The 19747-nt window shown below is 44.8% G+C and overlaps 1 protein-coding gene across 3 annotated transcripts in view; it reads right to left on the bottom strand.

Annotated features, from left to right (window-relative positions):
- The window catches only part of ANLN (anillin, actin binding protein), an 83245-nt gene extending 79589 nt beyond the window's left edge, over window positions 1-3656 (bottom strand). For 2 of the 3 annotated variants that reach the window (XM_032785446.2, XM_032785448.2), the window contains exon 1: window positions 3448-3656. In XM_032785446.2, the coding sequence (XP_032641337.1) occupies window positions 3448-3465 (18 nt within the window). In that variant the 5' untranslated portion in view covers window positions 3466-3656. The remainder of the gene's footprint in view (window positions 1-3447) is intronic. The other variant, XM_032785447.2, reaches the window with a different exon arrangement.
- Window positions 3657-19747: the final 16091 nt, after the last annotated feature.

The raw sequence follows: 19747 nt of genomic DNA, 5'->3' as shown, positions 1-19747 counted from the left end.
TGGGTATTCACCCACGAAAGCTCATGCTCCAAAACGTCTGTTAGTCTATAAGGTGCCACAGGATTCTTTGCTGCTTTTACAGATCCAGACTAACACGGCTACCCCTCTGATAAAAGTATAACTGGGGTCAAAAGAAAAATTAGATAAGCTAATGGTGGATATGTCCTTCGACAACCATTAGCCAAGACGGTCAGGGATTGAATTCCATGCTTAGAGTATCCCCAAGCCTCTGACTGCCAGACTGGGTGAGAGGAGATGGAGCACTTGATAACTGCCCTGTTTTCTGTTCATTCCCTTTGAAGCACCTGGCACTGGCCAATGTCAGAAGACAGGATAGTGGGCTATATGGACCACTGGTTTGACCCCATATGGCCATTCTTATGTTCTTGTTGTATGACTAATAGAATGTCAATCTCAGCAGTTCTGTGCGAAAGCAAAACGCTGACTCTAAATTTCTGTAACTAACAAGGGAGGACTCTGGAAAACTACATGAAGCCAGGAGTGCCTGTGCTGACAAACTGCATGTCAGTTTTGGACTCCTCCCTGTTCCCTTGCGCTACCCCACTTCCCTCACAAAAAAGTGAAGTGCACAGGGAACCATGCATGTGTGAGAAAATTTTCAGATGCAGAGACTAAGTAATAAATATGCAGCAAAGGAATAGTTAAATAGCATGTGTACGGTGAGAGTTATTCAAATACACATCCACATTCCATTCTGTTCTGTTAGCCCAGTTTGAGTGAAGTTTCAGTTGCTGCAGCTAGGATGTCATTCTAAAGGAATGTGCAGCTCCATTGTTGAACTCAAACTTTTACTGGTTTGCAGCATGCTCAAGTTTTCCAAGTAATAGTCATAACTCAAATTCTGCTCTTACACACTTGATGAATAAGCCACACTTTGAAGTGACCGTTAGAATTAGTTTTGAAGCCCACCGGCATTTGAGGATGGCGGGGGAAGAGAAGAGGGGAGAGGGAAAGAAGATAGTCTTACAGTGTTGTGTAAGGGTTTTGCCAAGGGCTAGAAGTTTAATTAGAATGTTTGCAGTTTTTAGTACTTGCCATAAAAACATACTTCCTAAATATATAATAAACTAAATGTGTACATAGTCCATGCATGATCTATTATCTTAAAGGTGCATACAAGTGTAGGGCTCCAAGTTATCTCACTTCTCACCTACACAGCTAAACATTGTTAAGAGCATGTCTACACTTAGAGTACTGCACAGGCGTAACTGCGCCACTGTAGCACTTTAATGAAGACACTCTAAGCCCATGGGGGAGAGGTGATAGCTATGTCAGGAGGAGCAGCTCTCCTGCCAACATAGCACTATCTACACAGGGGGTTTAGCTGGCATAACCATGTCGCACAGGGGTGTGTATTTTTCACACCCTTGAGTGACGTACTTGTATTGATATAGGTCTGTAGTGTAGACGAGACATAGTGATAAATTGTTAGCTGACATTCAGAAGTCAAGATCGTGTTAGTTTTTGTATCTTAAGGCTATGTCTACACTGCACTTTCATCAGTAAAACTTCTGTCGGTCAGGAGTGTGGGGGGAAAAAAACAAAAACACACTCCAGCCAACAAAAGTTTTACCAATGGAAAGCACCAGTGTGGACAGCAATTTGTCAGTGGGAGACACTCTTCAGCCAACAAACCTACCCTCATTGGGGGTGATTTTCTTTTGTCAGCAGGAGAGTTGTCTCCTGCCAAAAAGAGCACAGCTGTACTGCTGTAAGGTACGCAGTGTAGACATAGCCTATGGCTTATCAAGAGATATATTATTATACAACTAACGTAACTAAAATATTAAACAGATGGTGCTTGGTATTTAATTTTAGTTCAAGGAAAGTTGTGTTAGGCTTGAAGGCGGACCAATACTAGCATATCATACTCCTTTACAGAAATAATGGAATCAGTTCCTCCAAAAAGTTGTTACTTGAAGGACACTTCTCTTTTGAAGCCCTGGAGAGATACTTGTTAGTATTGTGAAATATTTGACTAAAGTTTACTCTAAGGAACAACCTAACAGCACCAGCTTGTACTTCTCAAAATTCAATTATGAACAAGGTTGTGTGCATATTGGAATACTTCCCAGCATGCAAAACAATTTTAAACTCAGTTCAGTAGTTTGGACTTGAAAAGGAATTTACGACAAGTCTCATCAGGTCATCCACTACCAATTAAGGAAGCAATGTTAAGTTGTTTATATATAACAAGCTGTTACATACATAGAGACTAGATGGACTCAGTTTTAACATAAACTAAAGGCAGAACTACTGTTTCTGCTCCAATTTAATTAAATGAGTGCTACCTCTTTGTGCAGGTTCTCTTCATTTAAATTAAATCTCCGTAAAACGTTCAGATACTCTTCAACCAGTTTAAGAGTGTTGGGAGGGGGGTTGCAATAATTTAACTAAAACCAATATAGAATTAGTTTTTAAACTTCAGTTACATCAGTACACAAACTGTTTAGACCAGTCTCAGTTAAGATTTCAAATTTTATCATAGCAGAAAATCTGATAATCTGCATTCAATTTTAATTTATATATAATTGATAAGAGTGTCAAATGTCTGGGGTTAAAAAAGGGTAAATTGGACTTCTTGAGGCCATTAGTGTTCAGTACAACATATTAACAACCCACACAAGTCAGCTCCACATTGGTACCTCTGGAGTTAGGAGAACAATTCTTCAGATGTTTTATTTTCTGTTAGTAGCACGTTTAGATCAATTGCAGCCACCTCACTCAGTTCACCTTGACTTCACATTTTGTATTTAGAAGCCACACGTCACCTACAGCGCAGCCACGTCTAACAATCATCTTAGAAGCAGTAGCCGCCTTGGCCACATGATAAAGTCAGGAAAAGGAGAAGCTCCACAAGGGTGGCTACATCTGCTAGAGACACTACGCGGGGGCGCCCTGTCCGATTGCCTCTAGTCTCTCCCGTGCTCAAAGCGAGAAGCCCGTCGCACCCGGCTACACACAGGACACCGCAGTGCCGCTGAGACAGCCACGTTTTTACAGGCTGTGTAACGCGAACCACCAGGCAGCCAACCGTGCAAGAAATGACACTTCAGCAGCAGGGGCGGAACCTTATTGTGCTTTGCCGGCTTTGGAGCTGGAACTGGAGGGGCGGTTGGGGTCTCACCTTCCACCAGGCTCCCCCCCATCCCCAGACACTGCCAGGGCCACCCCCCAACAGGGCACCTCGCAGCCCAGGAGCCTGTTGAAAGAGCAACGGTTTGGGCTGGGGCCGGGGGGAGAAGGGGCAGACTCGATTCACACCGAGCTCGCGTACAGCAGCGACCCCCTGCGCCCCGATCCCCTGCCCGAGACCCCCCCCCGACCCAAGGGGTCCGACATCCCAGCGCCCCGATCCCCCACCCCATGGAGGCCGTTTCAACCCCGGTCGTTTGCTCGCTGTGGGGGAGGGGACCGGCCACTCACCTCAGTGAAGGGGTCCATTGCTGCTACTGCCCGCCGCCCCCCGCTCCGTCCCTTCTCGCGCTGCTCCAGGAGTGGCTAAACCACCACCCCAAACCGCTCTTTGGATTTTGAATTTCAGCGCCCGCCTCCACTACGCACGCGCCACATGAGACAATTCTACCCTCAGGCCCGCCTGCGCGGTCACGTGATAGCCGGACTCGGGCAGGGAAGGAAACCAACCACCGCAGGCTCCCTCTTGCGCATGTGCACTCAAAAGTCTCCGCGCAACCTAATCCACCCATTGAATTCAGATGCTTGTTGCTTGTGCGGGAAGGGAAAAGGGGCGGGATAAAAGCTGTGACTGATATGGGCACTGGCCGTTCGGCGGGCAATAAGCGCGTCCATTCGCTGTAGGGGCAAAGGGGGAGAGGGTTGCAAACTGTCTAATCATACAAACCCCCTTGCCCCGCCCTTTCCCCGAGGCCCTGCCACACTCAGTCCATCCCCCCTCCCTCTATCGCTCGCTCTCCCCACCCTCACTCACTGTCTTTCACCGGGCTAGGGCAGGAGGTTGCGGTGCAGGGGGTGGGCATTGGGCTGGGGCCAAGGGGTTTGGCGTATGGGAGGGGGCTCCAGGCTGAGTCTGGGGCAGAAAGTTGGGGTGCAGGAAGGGGGTGCAAGGTGCAAGCTCTTGGAGGGAGTTTGGGGTGGGCTCTGGGCTGGGGCCAAGGGGTTTGGCGTATGGGAGGGGGCTCCAGGCTGAGTTGGGGGCAGGGAGTTGGGGTGCAGGAAGGGGGTGCAAGGTGCAAGTTCTTGGAGGGAGTTTGTGTGCTGGAGGGGGCTCAGGGTTGGGGTGCAGGGAGAGTGAGGGGTGCAGATTCTTGGAGGGAGTTTGGGTGCAGGAGTGGGCTGCAAGCTGGGGTAGGGATTGGGATGCAGGCTGTAGGCTGCGGCCGGGAGGTGCTTACTTTGGGCAGCTCCTGGTTGGTGGCACAGCAGGGCTCAGATGGGGTCCCTACCTGCCCTGGCCCTGCGCCGCTTCCGGAAGCAGTCGACATATCTCTGCAGCCCCTGGAACTGGGGAGGAGATGGGAAGGGGGCTCTGAGCACTGCCTCTGCCTGCAGGCACCGCCCCCACACAGGACCGGCGCTAGGGGTTTTAGCACCCTAGGCGCACGGCAATTTCACCGCCCTGCGCACTGGTCCCGCGGCTCTGGTGGAGTTGCTGCAGTCGTGCCTGCGGGAGGTCCACTGGAGCCGCGCGAGCAGCTGACCGTCCGCAGGCACCACGGCGGCAGCTCCACCAGAGCCGCGGACCAGCGGACCCTCCGCAGGCACGACTGCAGTAGGTCCACCGGAGCTGCCTGCCGCCCCCTTTGGCAAAACGCCGCCCACCAATAATCCTGGCACCCTAGGTGATTGCCTAGGCCGCCTAAATGCAAGCGCTGGCCCTGCCCCCACAGGAACACAGTTCCTGGCCAATGGGAGCTGTGAAGTCAGGGCTCAGGACACAAGCAGCGCATGGAGATCTCTCAGGGGCCACAGATACCTGCTGGCCACTTCCAGGAGCAGCATGGGGCAAGGGCAGCAGGAAGCCTGCCTTAGCCCCGCTGTGCCGCCGGACTTTTAGCCTCCTAACCTAGCTCAGATTGGCCTCCCTAACCTCCAGGAGATAGAGCCCGATTCCAGGAGACTCCTGGCGAAACCGGGAGGGTTGGCAACCCAAGTCCTAACCTATGCCCTTCACCCGTCCTGTCTAGTGGTTCGGCTCACAGCACCGTTCTGCAGAACAAAGCACAGTAGCTTGACATTACACCCTGATAGGTTGCATGGACTCTTCCCTCTCAGAGAAATTTTTTCAGGCTCTCTGCAGCCTCAGGCTGCTAGTGCTGCTGTGCTTACACACACTTCATGTTTTCAAACTTCTTCACGCCCACAAGAGCTATTACTACGCTACAAAAGCTGAGATTTTGAAATACGCAGACAATAATGCTCAGGATTTATTCCAGCTCTGCTGCCATCTTTCCCCAAAGTCACGCACAGCATTTCCTTGTTGTACTGAAATGGGAAGTCCTTTGTCACTTCAGCAGACATGTATGGAGATGTCTTTTGTACTGTGCTATAGTTGGAGTAGAAAGTGGCCCTCTGTCTCATCTCCTCTCTTTGTCACATTGTTCCTCTCTAGATGTACCCCATCCCATGCTATGTTTCTTGCAGCAGCCTCTTCTAGGTTATGGTCACTAATTTTGTATTTGATGAGAATCTGCCTTAGGCTAGCACATTTCACTGTGCTGAGCTACTCAAATAGCCTGTAAGCTTGGTGCTGAGATCTGTAACAGTTTTGCTTCTTGTTTTTGATTTCTTTTTCCAAATGAATAATATTCATTTCTGCTTCCCCACTTCTATCACTCTTTCCTACTTCCATTCCTCCACCCCACCCTTCCTTATTCTTCCAGTCCTGTCTCCCACTTCCAATCCGCAATTTCTTCTCTTTCACCCTGCCCTCTTGCTATCCCTTCTCTCCCTTCTTTTCAAATTAAAATACATTTATTGCCATGCCAAGCTATACTAGTGTCGCCTCAGAAACAGTGCAACACAACGTGTAGTATAAGTTAAAATTTAGTATACCAAGTAATTTCCAGGCTTTTCTGGAAAGTGCACAAGAATGTAAGATTGCCATTCATTTGGACACCTTCTAAGCAGCAGTCGTACTTGGGTTACTCTCATGTAATGGGGGTTGCAGCAGCTCTCAGTCCAGAGGATAGAATGTGCTCATGGGAGGTGGGCAGCATTGGGGCCCACCATAGAGACATATCACTTATACTATGCTCTGTGATCACATGAGCAATCACAACTGTAAGAAGACTTCATTTACTTCTCCCAAAGAACAGGCAGGGGTGAAAGTAACTTACAGGACTTATTGGTACTGCTGGAGTCCTGAGGGGGGGGGTGTGGCCTCATCTGGAAGAGGCGTGGCCTCTCAAGATTTAAAGACCCTGGGGAACCAGCTGTGGCTGGAGACCCAGAGCCTTTAAATCAGCCAGGGGCTCCCAGCTGCAGAGTTGGCTAGGAGTCCCCCGGGGCTCAGTGGCAAATTAAAGGGCTCTGGCCACCAGGGGGAACTCCAAGCTTTGCGGGGCTGGGGCAGAGATTTAAAGGGCCCAGAGCTCCTGCCGCTGAGGGAAGCCCGGAGCCCTTTAAATCCTGGCTTCAAAGGGCTCTGGGCTGCCCGCAGCGGCGGGGAGCTTTGAGCCCTTTAAATTCCCGCCCCAGCCCAGCTGCTGGAGCCACAGCCAGAATTCAAAGGGCTCTGGGGTGCCCACAGCGGCAGGGAGCTCTGAGCCCTTTAAATCTCAGCCGCAGCCGGGATTTAAAGGGCTCTGGGCTGCCCGCAGCTGTGGGGAGCTTTGAGCCCTTTAAATCCGCTCCAACCCAGATGCTGGAGTCACGGCCGGGATTGAAAGGGCTATGGGCTGTCCGCAGTCATGGGGAGCTCTGAGCCCTTTAATTCCCGGCCGCGGCCCTGCTGCTGGAGCTGCGGCCGGGATTGAAAGGGCTCTGGGCTGCCCGCAGCGGCGGGGAGCTCCAAGCCCTTTAAATCCCAGCCGCGGCCGGGATTTGAAGGGCTCTGGGCTGCCTGCAGCCGTGGGGAGCTCTGAGCCCTTTAAATCATGGCCCCAGCCCGGCTGCCGGAGCTGTGGCCAGGATTCAAAGGGCTCTGGGCTGCCCGCAGCTACAGGCAGCCCAGAGCCCTTTCAATCCCTGCCGTGGAAGTCAATGCTGTCCAGCACGGTGTACTGGCTCTTGCCAGTATGCCGTACCTGACCACACCGGCTTACTTTCATCTTTGAGAACAAGCCACTACCTGTGAGAGTAAAAGATCAGTTTCTTTAGTTGGAATATTAGAAGATTCCATAAAGGATAGAAGTATAGATAGCAGGACATCCAAAGGGAAGATGGATCATACTGTGCTGCTGTGACAAGTTGCAAAGCCCTCCAAGCTTGCACTTTCACCAGCATTCACACAGGTAGGGACACATACAGCTTCCCAGGTTAGGAACCCAGAGCAGTACTGTCTTGCCCTAGTCAAATCTGACCAGTATACGGGTTTAACATGCAGTCCACCTCTCCTTCAATGTGAAGAGAACAATGCACACTTGTGGTAACCAAGTAGAGATTTTCCTCAAGGACTCCAGTCAAAGCTCACTGGTGTAGATTAGAACATAAAATAAGTTTATTAACTACAAAAGGATAGATTTTAAGTGATTAAGTGATAACAAACAGATCAAACCAGATTACCTAGTAAATAAACAAAACTGCAACCTGAGCTTTACACACTAGATAGGTAGGATATGAATTAGCAATTTCGTATCCTGAGTGATAAACAGTCTGGCAGATTCTTAAGGCACAAGCTGCCTTGGATCTGCAGCTTGGGTTTTCCAGGCTTTCATACTCAGGCTAGAAATTCCTCTAGCTGGAACCATCACTTCTCACAGTTCAGCCCTTGTTCCTCAGGTGTTTTCAGGTGTGCGGTTGTAGAGAGAGTGAGGTTCCTTCATCATATTTTCTTCCCACTTGCTAGAAAGCTCTTTTGCTGTGAGCTGGGTCAAACACTTCCAATTGTGTAGTGCTATCTCTGAGAGGTTTCTATTGTACACAGTTCCTGGCGTAATCCTTGTGCTTATGTGCATTTCCTCAATAAGACATTAAGGTAGTTTGGCCTTTTTACTGTTGTACCTGAAAGGCTGCTTGTGGAAATTCTCGACCTCACAACATGTTTCAGTAACACATACATAGCCAAACTTCATAACTTCACATACCTGCATGCAAAGTGCCTCCCTAGCTCTGTGGACAAACTTAGAGGAACCATGCATTACAGAGACAAATCCTAGCTGACTGACTACTTCCAAACAATAGAGGACAGTTCCCTTTCTATACAATAGATACAACACACACAATTCAAAATGAAAGCTTACACTGAAGTTATTTGCATCTACGTATTGAGGACATTTCAAAAAGATTTCTTATAATGTTTACTTGCAGTAGAATGTTGTCTACACTAAATCATTTTTACAAAAATTCATGCTGAGTCAACTGCTGTAGTGAGAACTCTAATATGGATGACATACTCTAGCTGCTGTTCTCAGTACTGTCAGTTAAAGCTGCCATCAATTAAACCAACTGAGAGCTAATCTAATCAGCAGAGTGCTTGAAACAGCTGCTGGAACTAAAGAGCTGATACACACAAGGATTAATTCTCCACAGCATTGCACCTTGTGCCATCATTTACATCTGTGCTAAATGGGTATAAACACCCACTGATCTGGCAGTGTTTTATATTCACTCCAGGTGCCAGGCAGAGGAGAGTTAGGCCATTGTCTAGTGCACAGGGCTGGGAGACACAATCTTCTAAATGAGCCCAGCTCTGACATTGATTCCAAAACTGGGCAAGTTACATAGCCTTTCCTAGGTCTAAACTACTGCGGTAAGTCGACCTATGCTATGCAACTCCAGCTACATGAATAACGTAGCTGGAGTCAACGTACCTTAAGGCGAGTTACCACAGGGTCTACACCGTTGATTTACCTTACTCTTCTTGTTGGGGGTAGAGTGCAGCGGTCGACTGGAGAGTGATCTGCTGTCGATTTGGTGGATCTTCACTAGACCCGCAAAATCGACCACTGGTGGATCGATATCAGAGCTTTTATCCCCACTGTAGTGTAGATGTAGCCTAAGAGGGAGGATCCTTTTGCAGAGTTTATTTGGGATTGTTCCATCAAGGTGATTATGCCATCCCCACTGTCCATGGATCCTGGAGAATACAAAGGAGATCAGGACCATCTGCTTGGAAGCCCTATGTCTCTGCACCAACTCTGTACCCCCACAACCAGGGATTCCCTTGGCCACAGCTCCCACCAGGCTTTCCATATAGGGAGATTCCTTGCCACCAGACTGTAGTACCCATCTCCTGAGAAAGCTCTGTGGTAACTGTGAGATGACAAAGTGTGGCTTCTGCCCTAGAACATAGTTTCCTCCTGTCCAGTGCAGACAGGGTTAATTTTGAGAGATCTGTACAAATTGCAGTGTAGACTAACCCATAACACTACAAACATGAGCATACTAGGGGATCACTGACAACAATGTTAATAAATGGCTCCATTTTCTAATGCAGTTGGTATCTTAACTGTATTCCCAAATCATCCTATAGTTCTGCTGTGTCCAAGCTGATAGTACACTGCTTTCATGCCATCCAAGGAATCCCCTTTCCAGAGGAAATTCCCCAGATCACCAAGTCTGCAACCTTCTGTGCCAGTGGAGTTGTTCAAAAGAGGTTGTAGCTCAAGAGAGTATAGGGTTCAGAAAAACAAAATAGGATAAAAAAGATGGTTATACCTCAACTATGGGGCTGAATAGTCTTAAAATAATGAAGAAAAGACAGGTCATAAATCACAAAAAATTTGTATTTACAGGACAAGGGGTTTTTGCTGTTGTTTCCACATACGCTGTGCTGTATGGTGCCTTAACTCCCAATACTATTGTTTTTATACACTGATCCTTTGATTTTAAATTATAATTCAAATGTATATTTTTCTTTCCCTTATTGCCCCTATTTCTCCTTTGCGTCCGTGAGTCTGTATTACCTTTTTGGGAGGTTTTGCTGCCTCAGAGAGTTGCTGCACGTTTCTAACAAACAGAAGTTCAAAATTTCTGTTCTGCAGGAAATTTCAACATAAAAAAATTCTGATTTCAAATGAAAAATCAAAGTTTTGAAATCTCCCATGAAACATTTGTGAACATTTTTCATTTTGCATCAATCCAATTTTTTTATTTTGATATTTTTATTTAATTGTATAATATAATATAAACAAACATTTAAAAATAAAAATAATGCAATACACTCTGGTATAAAATTAAAAATAATATACAAGAAATTTCACGATGAAATATTTTGAAACAAAAACGATCTAAACAGAACATTTTTGACCTTATAAAAGTACTGTTTGTATTATTTTAAATGAAATGTCAAAATTATTGCAGCTCATGTTGATTTTTGACAAATGGATATTTTTGGACAGAAAAGCATTCTATCAGAAACATTTCAACCAGTTCTACTAACAGCCAACAGTTAGGCTAGATCTACACTTACGGCAGTGGGTAGAGTACATACACGCATGTCCCCCTAGATCAGTGGTTCCCAAACTTTTTCTGCTGCTTGTGCAGGGAAAGCCCCTGGTGGGCTGGGCCAGTTTGTGTACTGCCACGTCCGCAGGTTCGGCCAATCACGGCAGTTCGCTGCTCCAGGCCAATGGGAGCTACTGGAAGCGGCGTGGGCCAAGGGACGTACTGGTGGCCACTGGGAGCTGCGATCAGCCGAACCTGCAGACACGGCAGGTACACAAACCGGCCTGACCTACCAGGGATTTCCCTGCACAAGCGTCGGAACAAGTTTGGGAACCACTGTCCTATATATCTTACATGGCTCTCTGCGTGCCCAAGCAGTGCCTCCCGCATCTACATGGCTATTGCTAGCAGTGTAGTGTTCCACTGATGGAGCCTTTCCCTGCTGCTAGAACCTTTCCTTACAACCTGCCAGAGCCTTCAGCTGCTGCATATAGCTACACATTGTGGTTTGGCTGCAGTCTGTTTTTCACTGCAGTTTAGGCATGCCTCCATGGCACCACCAGTGTCGTCAAGGCCTTAGGATCTGTTCTCTCTGCAAAACCAGAGCTCATCATACATTTTCTGAATACATGTGAAAAATCATCTTGACATTATATATTGGCAAATTTGGCAGAAAGGATATTTATTTATGACAATGGTGAGGGATGCAAATAAGTAACATGTGGACGTTCACATGTTGCACGGCTTTAAATTATCTATGCTCAGAGCACAGAAGTAATTCTCATTAACCTTAGTGGGAGATATGTGATCAGCACAACTGCAATAAGAGAACATGAGGTCCCTAACTCTTGCAATGTAAAGATTTGAAAAGACAGCATCTGTTTATTAGTCCAGCCTGATGAGTATCAAGAACACAACATATGCTTTCAACCTGATCTTTGCAAAAAAAGGACAAACATATTGCATTTTCAAAATTGGTAAAATGCACAGGGTTCATTTCACTCCCATCCCCCATCTCCTGGCATCTGGCGAAGCTATCTCATCAAGTATCACTGGTAGCACCACTCATATTACACATTAGAAACACCACATAAATGCTCACAGTCTATGTTGATGAGGGCCATATAAGCATCTAGGTAGATGAGCACTGCTATGGTTAGAGGTCAGATGCATCATCAGACACTAAGAATGGTTGGGAGAAAGTGGTGAGGAAACAGTGGTTGGAAGATAAAAACAACAGAAGGTTGTGTGGAGGGGAATAAGAGGAGATGATGAAGAATGGAGAATTGTGACTAACACTGAGGAGATAAGAAGGAAGTGGAAGAACAGGAAGAGAAAAAGAAAAAGGAGAAATCAGAAGCCAAAATAGAATAAGAGAGGTAGTGTTAATGGAACGAGACTATTAGCTAGATCATCAGAGGTGTACCCCTATGCCCTGAGTGTCCCTAGCCTCTAATTTCCAGAAACTGGGAGTGGACAACAGGAGATGGATCACTCAGTGACTGCCTGTTCTGTTCATTCCCTCTGAAGCATCTGGCACTGGCCACTGTTGGAAGACAGGATACTGGACCAAATGGACATTAGTCTGACCCAGTATGGACATTCTTATGTTCTTCGGGCGTTGGAATCTATTAATCTTGGTCTTGCCACTTCCTTACACCTAAATTGTCTTTCTGAAGGTTTTTCTGGAATCTAGTCGGGATTATGTTTTCCAATGTGGATTACTTTGCATTTATCAACACTAAGTTTCATCTGCCACTTTCTTGCTCATTCACCTAGTTTTGTGAGATCCCTTTGTAACTTTTTGCAGGCAGCTTTGGATTTAATTATCTTGAGTAATATTGTATCATTTGCAAATGTTGCCACCTCACTGTTTACCCATTTTTCCAGATCATGTATGAATATGTTGAACAGTACTGTCGCAGTACAGATCCTGGAGGACCCCACTATTTACATCTCTCTATTCTAAAAACTGACCATTTATTCATACCCTTTGTTTCCTATCTTTTAACATGTTACTGATCCAGGAGATCAGGAGATCCCTCTTAACCCATGATTGCTTACTTTGCTTATCTTTGGTGAGACCTTGTCAAAGGCTTTCTGAAAGTCCAAGTACATTATAGCCATTGAATCACCTTTGTTGACCTCCTCAGAGAATTCTAATAGATTGGTGGGGCATGATTTCCCTTTACAAAAGCCATGTTGATTCTTCCTCAACAAATTGTGTTCCTCTGCATTTGATAATTCTGTTCTTTACTACAGTTTCAACAAATTTGCCTGAAGTTAGGTTTACTGGCCTGTAATTGCCAAGATTGCCTCTGGAGCCTTTTTTTAAAAATTTGGTGTCACATTAACTATCCTCTAATCATCTGGCACATGAGCTGATTTAAATGACAGGTTACCTGCAACAGTTAGTAAGGGGCAATTGTGGTCAACTAATCTAACCTTCTGTACACAGCACAGGCCATAAAACTTCCCCAGAATAATTCTTGGAACGTATCTTTTAGAAAAACATCCAATATTGACTTCAAAATTGCCAGTGATAGAAAATCCACAACAGCCCTTGGCAAATTTTTCAACTGGTTGACTACTCTCATCATCGTAAAATTTTGCCATATTATATTATCATACACATTATAAATAGGTGTGTAAGAAGGCAGTCATCCTGTTCCCTTGTGTGATTTTGTGATCTGTAGCAGACACCAACTCATGCCCCACCTTGTGCTTTATCGGTTAAGATATTGATCCATAAGCATTTGAGATCATTGTCTTCTGAGTTATCAGTGACTCAAAAACAGGTAATGCTATTTTTGACAGAGTGTCACTCCCTCTCCCCTTTTGCTCCCTCGATCCTTCCTCCAAAAGATATATACTTTTCAAATTCTGTTATTGTTGGAGCACCATCCCAAATTTGTGAAATGAACTTTACATGCAACTCGACAGCAGGCTTTCACAGCTGAAATCTGCTGAAGAAAAACATTGTCAGAGCAATCCAACTTTGCATCTTTCCAGGGCCACGAGGGTTAAGAAACATTTCCCTGGAATTTGAAAATCTTTGCTCCATTCTTAATCTTTTCAGTGTAATATTATATCACAAAAATCACAGAAGGTTTCCCAGGACCTCTCTGAATTAAGTCTTCTGACTTCATCATTGATGTAGAAAGGCAGAGGAGGGGGAGAAGACAAAGACCACTTTCATTTGGTCTAATTTATTAAATATCTTCTCGTCTATCCCTTGCCATTCAATACAGCTGTGACATTTTGCTGACATAAAACTCCTGACAAAGACCAATGGTCAGATGGCAAAAATGGAAGTATTTCAATGGAATTGTGCTTATTTATGCAAACTGAGGATCTGGCTTCAAACCTGCACAAAACAGTAGTTGCTGGTTATGTGAAATGACTCAATAATGACACAAAATCACATCATTAATTATATCCCACATAACATAGCATCTTATTTTGTATTTTGGAAGGAGTTTTTGAAAAACTGAGAAAATAACTTTTTCTTTACAAACTGGAAGATTTTATTTGAAAAGCTGTTTTTTATTGAAAATTTGTTTTGATGAAAAAATTTAAACCAATTACAATCTGGTGACACAACATGGAGTAAATTCAAAAGCTAATAATTTTCAGTACTCTATTGCTGCCAAGGACTGATTCTTGTCATGTTGAATTACTGTTTGACAGTACACAATAAGCATGTGCTTAAGTGTTTTGCTGAATACCAAGCACACAAGTATGAGCTTAAAAGCTTTGCTGAATCAGGGCCTATGATCTGCATCTTATGGATATAATATTGGCTTATGAACTTGCTTTCTCTACCATTTCTTGTGCATTTTGTACTCTAACAAGTTAGTGCAGTGAGCCTTGAAATCTTTTATGCAATAACAACATGTTTACACTAGAGGGCATGACTTAAACAACTAATAGCTTTTAAGATTATTTAAAACGTTTTGCAACTGGGAATCTTATTTTTTACATTAAAATATATAAGCACCACTGAAATTAACAAGAGGCTATGTAAGAGGGTAAACTGCTACCATGCTGTGAGCAAATCAAATCTAACTATAATGTAGAAAATATTTTTCACATATCTACACTGAAGAGACTTTGTTAACATAGCCATCTCTGCTGCAGTATTAAGCTACTCAGATAAACACAAGAAGGCATTGCCAGAGATGACTAAATATCCCAAACATTTCAGTCCTGCTTTTATAAATATTATTGAGTCAACGGAAAATAGATTAACTGTAACTAAAGGGACATGGAATAGAGAGTTTGGCATGCACATCAATGAGGCGCATAAGCAAAAACCTCTGAAAATCATACATAAAACTAATATGTAACACAAATGTAGTGTTATATATTGTATGAGTCTAATACAAATACAGTATTATATAATACATGGGTGTAATACAAATGCAGTTGTATATAATCCATGGACAATGGGCAGGATCACCTCCTCCTGCAGTAAAACCCAAAGGAAGAAAACACCAAAAGGATTCCCTCAGAGGAGTCCCATCATTTTGGTGGTGCTGTTTTGAGTGAAGGGAGGAGAGGGGCTGCTTATCCTTCTACAAATCTGATACAAAAACCCTGCAGATCTGAGGGGGAATCCACAGGAGGCCAGTGTTACCTGTGTAGAGGCCCTGTAGCTCCACACTACTCCCTTGATACCAGGGCTTCCTAGTATGACAGATAGCTTCCCAACAGGGGGGTGCTATAGTATGATAGTACTTTAGGCTTATATATAGGGTAATATCCAGGCACTTAGGGAAGTCTACTTTCAAAAAGTGCTAGATTAGAGAGGAGTATATATGTGGAGCAGGAAACAAAGCTTGAATGGTGCACTGTCTTGGTTCTCTCTCTCCCTCTCACCTTATGCTTGAATGCTGAACACTTTCCCTTGCCGCACCTGTCTCTGAGACCCTGTGAAAGGGGGATAACCCACCATGGAGGTCCCTCATTGAAAAGGTCAGAGCTCCCAGGCTGTACTGCCTGCCCTTGAGGAACTCCACAGGATCGGTGAGGACACAACCCTGACCAGGCTAGACAAAGGCCACTTCACTCATGCAGATCCTGACTCTGGGGACTGGCTCTCTGTAAATGAGACATTGCTGCAGAGGCAGCTGACCCTTCCTGCTATGGGTGCTTGAGGCAGTGGCCACTGAAGTCAATGGCAAAGCTTCCATGGAGCCGGACCAAGCTCTAGGAGAGCATTGAGATCCACATGCAAAGAAAGCGTCAGGGGCTCTTTGTGGTCATCTATTACTAAGTTCCTACCTCTTTTAAAAATCTGATTCGTTAAAAGTAGCCAAAATGGGATTTGAACTATTGCTCTCTAACAAGATTAAAGAGCACCTGGGAAATCCGTATGATAAATGAAAAGGATAGAGAGTTTTTTTAGGCCCAAATCTTGAAGTCTTAACTCTGTTTTTACTTAATCAAAACTACCACTGCCTTCAGTGAGAGTTTTGCCTAAGAAAAGACTGAACAAAAACCAAGGAAGGACTTCAGGATTTGTCCAGAGTTGGTAAAACATAGTGATCTAAGTTCAATGGGAAGGAAAAGGACATAAAGCCAAATTCTTCAGTCAATTACACCTGTGCAAACCAATTGAAGTCTCTGGATGAGATCCACTCCTGCAGATGTAGGAAGGTGGAATTTTGTACTAGCAATGGCTGCCACATTCCAGGGATTCACAGTCAGGTGGGACAGGAAGTATTTCCAGTGCCACCATCCCTCATGATTCCATCAGGAAACAGCTTTAGGTACCAGATCACTCCCAGGCTGTGCCATTCACTCCAGGCTGTGCTGGCTGCATGCAGTTCCTTGGCATATACCAGCACTAAATTTAGCCCCTGTATTCAGGCTAACTTAGGCCCTGCTTCAGGTCTTACTCTTTCAGAAAGATCTGCACAGGACCTGCTTGCCTTAAAGGTGTAGTCCCATTGAATAGGACGTTTCGTGTAAGTAAGGCAATTTGGCCCTCTCTAAACAAGTAGCGTAGTCACTGTTTACAGGGAGAACTTTAGAATCCAGTCAGTGAGACAGCGATGTCATAGAGACTTTAGGAGAAGGTTCTAGAAAACGTGCAACAGAAGAGAGAATCAATTAGAGGCAGATTGTTAGTGAAGTTGCTTGGTCAGAAACTAGTCAAGCAGTTAGCAGAACCATTAAACCAGATAATGGGGGGAAACTCTTCCACTGCAACAGCTCTGAGTTTGTGCCAAATAATGTGAACTTTTTATTTCAGCTACCCTGGGTCTGTACTAATCTTTCTGAGCAGAGTAGGATTTCATGGACCACAGAAACTAGCCCAAACACAGGGACCAACACAGCGAGAGGAACAAAATAAAGCAGAGATTATTAAAAAAAAAAAAAAAAAAGCTCAAGATTTGGCAGCATTACTTAAATTGATACAGAGTAGGGAACCACATAATATCTTTCTGCTTTTCTGGATCATACATGCACAGACAATAATGCTCCTGTAAGGATATTTTTCTATATGCAAGTAAGTCAAATTATATTTCTGACGAAACAAAGTGAAATGATCTCTGGAATGAATGCAATGTTGCAGTGGAGATTTTAAATCCCAGGTTCTGTTCCCATGTTAGCTTTAATTCTGTCTCTTAACAATGGGTGAATATGTTGAAATTGGGATTTAGATTTGTTTGTTTTCAGGAATCTTACTATTTAAGATAGTTTCCTATGAATATCATCTGATCCCAAACATCAGCCCCCAGAGTACAAGACTTCCGCACCTCTCCCCACAATAACATCCATTCTCCCAAACAGGTGCTAGCTGTACCCCCAATTTATCTAGACATGTCTTTTCTGTGGAAGTGGGGGAGCCCTGCAGTATTTTACCTACTCTCCAACCGTACTGACTTTCCAGGGAGAGCATAGTCTTTTTGCAGTGCTGTATCAGATTTCAGTACATTTTTAAATGTACTAGATTCTTGTTATGACTATGTGAGCCAGATTTCCCTCTAGGGTGAGCTCATGTGCAGTAATGACCCTTGCTTAATAGACACTGTTGTGGTAATCTAGCCTCCCAGTCCCAGACCTGGACCTTAGCGTCCAAAGCCTGGTCCTGTCCCAAACCTGGACCTTTGCGTCCAAAAGTCTGGGGGCTTACCTGAAACTCCCCCAAGCTCACTACCAGCTTGGGTATTTGGGCTGCCACCAGGTCAGGAATTTAATTAGAGAGCCTGACCCCCCTCTTTCCTCTCTCTGGATGTCCCCAACCCCCCTTGGGGACATCCGCAATATCCAAATGCCTTGGATCTGAAAAGCAGGGAGAGAACTCCTTCCCCCCCCGCCCCTTCCCAGGCTTGCCAAGAAACCGTTCTCTGCTTCCAGAGAAAGCTGTTCTCTGCCCAGGGACAATGAATGCAAAATACAAACAGCTTGCTTGCCTTTCCGTTGCCTGCCTTCCGTGAGGAAGAGATACCTGATACAGAGGTGATTCTTTTCTCTTTCCCGTAGCCTGCTCTTTCCTGAAAGCAATAGAAATAGCCCACGCCCTGGTTTTTCCCTTCCCTTGGCTCCCTAGAAAAGAAACTTCCACACGTTTTAACAAGAAAAGTTATATAAAAAAAGAAAAGACAATATAAAACAATAATCTTGCATAAGAAACTCATAAGTCTTGCTTATAAGAAAATATGAATAAACCAGTTGATTAAAAGATAGCCCATTAGAACCAGTCCACCAACAATACATACTGTACCACACCAAAGCTCCTCATAGCCGTAATTGCTTGGGGTGTCCTTGTACTCACAGATGTGGTGTCGAGACACTGGAGATAAGTGCAGTTGGAGAGCTTGTTAACTCACAGCCGAGAAATCAAAAAAAAACACACCATCCGACACTTATTCGTACAACCCAAAGTTTCTCGATGCCGAATTGCTTTGGTGTTCCTGTGTACTCACAAAGACTTTGGTATAAATATTTGAAATTAAGAAGGGAGTAGGAAGGAAAACCTTGTTTACTCACAGCCGAGAAAACAAAAATCCGAGTATACAAATGTCCGCTCCTGACTTTAACAATCCAGTTCTTGGATTGGTCCTCTGGTCAAGGTTGTTTGGTAACCCTTTCAAGTAATAGGAAACTTTACACCTTCTACCTACTCACTTTAATGACAACGTACAGAACGCAAACTCAGTGCCACTCCAAAGGAATCCAGGCACTTGACTAAGCAACCTGCTTCCTCACTGCTGCTTGCTATTGCTGGGCAGAAAATCAACCTGAGCAGCTTCTCCATTCCACCTCCTGTTAACCAGCAGGAAACTTGACTGGGTCTCAGGGCTCCTACCTCCAGAAACACTGGGATCCAATGAATCTTAATCTGCTTACACTGGATGATTGGAATCAAGCAGGAGTGGAATGTGAGAGAAATGAGGCTGAGGGAGGGTAATCATATTAGATGGCAGGTAGACAAAAAAGAAGGGAAGATCTGGTGGAAGAGGGAGGAAGGATGAACTGAAACAGTTTTAATTTTCAATGCTTGGCTTCCAGTACTGAATGGCTGTGGCGTTCCCTAAGAGACTCATCTGTGAATTAAGCAGTAGCTTCAGGAAGCTAGATCACTGAACCAATTCAGACTCTCTCTTGCATTCCCCAACTTCACAGTAAAAACAGAGAAAAATCAGGAACTCTGAAGTCTACGTCATTCTGCCCCCCCCCAAAACAGTTTAATTAAGTTACTTCCAGACAGATTCCACTACTACCACTGAGGACTTCATCATTAACCATTTTGCGGATCCCATACTTCTCCAAACTGACCTGATTCAAGCTTAGTGGCTTGCATTAGTGACTAACCCAGAACTCATTCATATCTCCTGAGATAGGCTAGATCCTAAAAGAAGCAAATCTGTGGCACCTTATAGACTAACAGACGTTTTGGAGCTGAGCTTTCGTGGTGAATACCCATTCGTCGGATGCATGTAGTGGAATTTCGCTTTTTACAGATCCAGACTAACACGGCTCCCCCTCTGATACTAGATTCCTTAGGGTATACTTGCACTGGTATTTGCTGAAATGCACCCCTGCAAGTGGGGCCTTGTCATAAAATAGATACTAAGGTTAATGTTTCTTTTACTGTAAGGTTAACAAAGGGAACCAAACACCGACATAAACAGAGGACCAATCGGCGAAACTGGATTTTCAAGTCCGGGGAGGGGATTTTTGGGTT

The sequence above is a fragment of the Chelonoidis abingdonii genome, chromosome 2 (genome assembly GCF_003597395.2).
Source record: "Chelonoidis abingdonii isolate Lonesome George chromosome 2, CheloAbing_2.0, whole genome shotgun sequence".
NCBI lineage: Eukaryota > Metazoa > Chordata > Testudines > Testudinidae > Chelonoidis > Chelonoidis abingdonii.
Note: the sequence above shows the minus strand (reverse complement) of the source record. Positions and strands in the feature narration are given on the sequence as shown.